The following is a 3,749-nucleotide window of genomic DNA, read 5'->3' as shown; positions in this document are numbered from 1 at the left end:
GCACGAGACTTCACCCCCTTATCATCCCCAGGCTAATCCAGTCGAGAGGGTTAATCGTGTATTGAAAATGATGTTACGCGCGTTCATGGACGGTGATCATCGGACATGGGACGTCCACTTACACGAATTCCGTTTTGCATACAATACGGCGGAACATAGTTCCATCCAAACGACTCCAGCGTTTGCGAACTTCGGCAGGAACCCCCTGCCGGCCATATCCCTTCGCCGCGAGCTAGAAGGAGACATCGAGATAATCCCGGGCAAACCCGGCGAGTGGGTTGACCGAATGAAGCGATTGGAGACGCTTCGTAAGGCTCTCACTCATGCCATGCGGGAGTCGTCTGACAAACAGGCGCACCATTACAATCTCCGTCGGCGCGACGTTGAGTTCCAAGAGGGTGACTTGGTTCTGCGGCGCACTCACCCATTATCCAATGCGGCGAAACATTTTTCGGCTGCGTTGGTCCCTCCATTCGAGGGTCCTTTCATGATTAATAGAAAGGTATCCCGAGTTCGGTATGAACTTGTGGATTTTTCCGGGAAAGCTCAGGGCGAGTCCGCCATACAGGACTTAAAGCCCTATCAACCTCCAGTACCGGCTCCGTAACCTTCGGTTACCGGCTTCCGTAATAGTCTTACGGCCCATAATCGCCCCGCTAAGCGGGAGTCGCCAATAATTTCCCCCTTTCTGGGTGGTTACCCGTCCGGACAAACTCTCCGGTTTTGCTTCTCTGTTACAGATCACAAACACAGACACACCAGTTCCACGAGCCGAGGACGCAGCACCAGCCGTGGATCTGACGGAGAGCACTCCATCATCCTCTCCCCCGGGTCAGGGGGTTAAAGAAGAGCCCAGCCTCCTCACTAGCCAGCAGAGAGCTGCCCGCAATGCGGAGATAGCTCTGGAGAGCATCCTCTTCCCGGAAGGCATTCCGGTGGAGCTGGACGACCTGGCTCTCCCCGACGACAGCGACGCCGACGTCGCCCAGGACCCGCCACCGCGAGGACCCCTGTCTCCAGTCGTCGTGCTGGAGAGGCTGCCGCTGCCCGGGAGACCAGAAGGGCCGCAGTCCCAACCGGCCAGAGAGGGCCCCATTTACCTCCAGGACTACTGGGACCCAGTAAGACCCTGGCTCTCCGAGATACGAAGTATCGAGGAGAGACGTCCCGGCTTTGCCGCGGCCCTGCATACCTGCACGCTGACACCGGCTCACCACCTGTCAGCGATCAGGTTCATCATCCCTCCCATTCCCCTGGAATTGGTGAGCGGCACCGTCCCACTCGGAGGGAGTGAGGAAGAACTCCCGGAGGCTACCTCCGAGGGCCACATATCCGAACGGGCCCTGGCCCCGCCGGCACATCCGACTGTGGAGATCGGATCCAGCTCCGCGAGCTCCAGTTCGTCTAGCTCGTCGAGCTGCAGCAGTTGCAGCCGCTGCTCTTCGAAGTCCGGGAACTCCACCATCCGCAGTCCAGGACCAGCCGGAGATCCAGCCGGAGATCCAGCCACCCCACGACCAAGCGAGGGGGAGGGTCCGGACAGCACACCGGCACCCAGCATCCAGAGCGCGGCCACCGAGTTCATTGACCTCGGACCCCTCGAGGAACTATCGCTGCCCAGCACAGTGCCCGCATCAGGGTCACCGCCTCCAGCTCTCTCTCATCCCGAGACTGAGCTGGCCACTCCACATCCGCCGCCCACGGATCCAAGGGCCGGCGAGAAAACGCCACCACATCCGCTCCTCAGAGTAGGTGAGGGTGGCGAGAAGCTCCCGGAGGTCACCCCTTTGGGTTCCGGACGGGCTTTTGCCGTCGTGGCCACTCGTCCGAGCATATCAGCTCCGGCCTCGACATCCGCCTGTACGCAGGTCGGCCCATCCGCTCCTTTGGGAGCCGTGGAAGGCCCCGTCATCACCAGCAGCCAGCAGATGAGGGAGACCTCCACGGACCCTCGCGACGTCACCGCAGTGAAGCGAGGAGGAGGACAGCCCAGGGGAACAGCCGCAGGTAAACGCCGCAGACCACGACACTGGTGTTTTGACTGCCGCAGGCACGGCCACACACACCAGGCTTGCCCCAACCCCACCGGAGAGCTGTTCTGCGGGCAATGTCCACATCGCCTCAGGGCCGACAAGATCTGCCCGGAGCACGGCCCGATAACCCAGCCTGCTGGCGGACGAACAGCCGGATCCTCCAACACGCCAGCTGGGACCTCTCAGGTGAGGCCACCACTGCCACCTGCTTCGGCGGCACCCAGCCGTCGCCCTCCCACGGCCGCCAGATCACCACTACGCCTCCATGATCGACGTGCTGAGGAGTATTGGGCTCCCTTTGAAAGGGCCCCCATCCGTTCGGCTGCTGCCGGACCGGCTTATCCGTTCCCCCGGGAGGAGGACCGCAGGCCTCGGCAGGGGGACGACCCCCCAGAAGATTCGGAGCTCCGGTTCTTCTGGCAACCGCCAGCGGCAGCGCCCACCAGCCACCGCAGCGACTACAGGTCCCCGGAGCACGGGGATTACACCTCGGCGGCCACCAGTGCACCAACACGGCCAGCCCTTGGGCGCGGGGCGAACGCCCGCTTCGGACCTCCCCCAAGTCAGGCAACCCGCTGGTCCAGGCACACCATCGAGGCCCTCCAGAGCATCCTGGACCAGGCCCAGCGCGACCAGCAGCAGAGCCCGGAACCCAGGTATTATCCCCGTTGAGCCGGCGGCACATCCCCGAAGACTCGGCGGCACATCCCCGATGAATCGGCGGAACATCCCCGCGAAACGGTGGCTCATCCCCGCAAAACGGAGGCGCATCCGGAGAATTCTCCTGGCTATCCACTCGAGCGGCAGGAGTGGCCATCCAGCCTTTTCTTTTTTTGTGTGTGGAGTTCCACAGTCTTCTTTTTTTTTGATACTCCATATCTTTTTTTTTTGTATTTTTATATATTTGTATTTTGATAGGGTGCCAATTACCAAAGTTATTTTATTGTTAATCATGATAAGCCTCACAAGTACCTGGGGGCACCCATCGCATTAAATAGGTTAAGTTTGTGATAACACGGAAGAATCCGTCCAGGGAGACGTCTCCCCTGAAGCCCCTTGTGCCATAAGCCCCTAGTGGGCAAACAATGTTTTTTTTTTGGATTAGCTTTTCCTCCGTACCCCGGAGGCCGTTTCCGCGGTCAGCAGACCCGGCTTAAATATACTAATACGTTTTGATAAAATATTGTGCATTTATTCCGACCACCATCTCAGGGTGTGGGTTCGAGTTTTTCCCCAACATTACGTTTGGTGGAGTTTAGGTATGATGCAGATTTCCGGAACCGAGACGAGAGGCAGCCGGACCAAGGAAGATCACGAAGGCTGACCCGGATACGGACCATCAAAGGAGGGGGGTGTAACGAGCATCGGGGAGGCCCGTTAGTTTCCCCAACGAAATTAATAAAGAGAGAGAGAGAGGACGAGTACAAACATTTAGTTTTCGGTTAGAACTATGATTAATGTCCCCCTTCGGGGTGGGTCAGGGATAAATTAATTAGGCTAAGGTTAGGGAAAATTTCAGGATCAGGTTAGGTCCGGTGAAAAGCACCGGCACTCCAGAAAAAAGGGTTTTAGGGACTGATTGCTACGGGTGGAAGGCCGTACGGGGTAAAAATATTAACAACCCCGACGGATTGCCAAAGACTGATTACGGGTGGAAGGTCGTACGGGGTGGATTCAGTCACTACCCCTACGAATTGCCGAGACTGATTACGGGTG

The 3,749-nt window shown here is 58.5% G+C and overlaps 1 protein-coding gene across 1 annotated transcript; it reads left to right on the top strand.

The window, feature by feature from the left end:
- Positions 1-286: 286 nt before the first annotated feature.
- LOC105273009 (nascent polypeptide-associated complex subunit alpha, muscle-specific form-like) lies at positions 287-2,689 on the top strand (the record flags this gene model as incomplete). The annotated part of the gene is made up of 2 exons (XM_011315245.1): positions 287-502; positions 741-2,689. Coding segments are annotated over exons 1-2 (2,165 nt in total), but the record flags the coding sequence as incomplete, so codon positions are not given.
- Positions 2,690-3,749: the final 1,060 nt, after the last annotated feature.

Source organism: Fopius arisanus, unplaced genomic scaffold (assembly GCF_000806365.1).
Source record: "Fopius arisanus strain USDA-PBARC FA_bdor unplaced genomic scaffold, ASM80636v1 scaffold00622, whole genome shotgun sequence".
NCBI classification, from domain to species: Eukaryota; Metazoa; Arthropoda; class Insecta; order Hymenoptera; family Braconidae; genus Fopius; species Fopius arisanus.
This window is presented reverse-complemented; position numbering and strand designations above follow the sequence as displayed.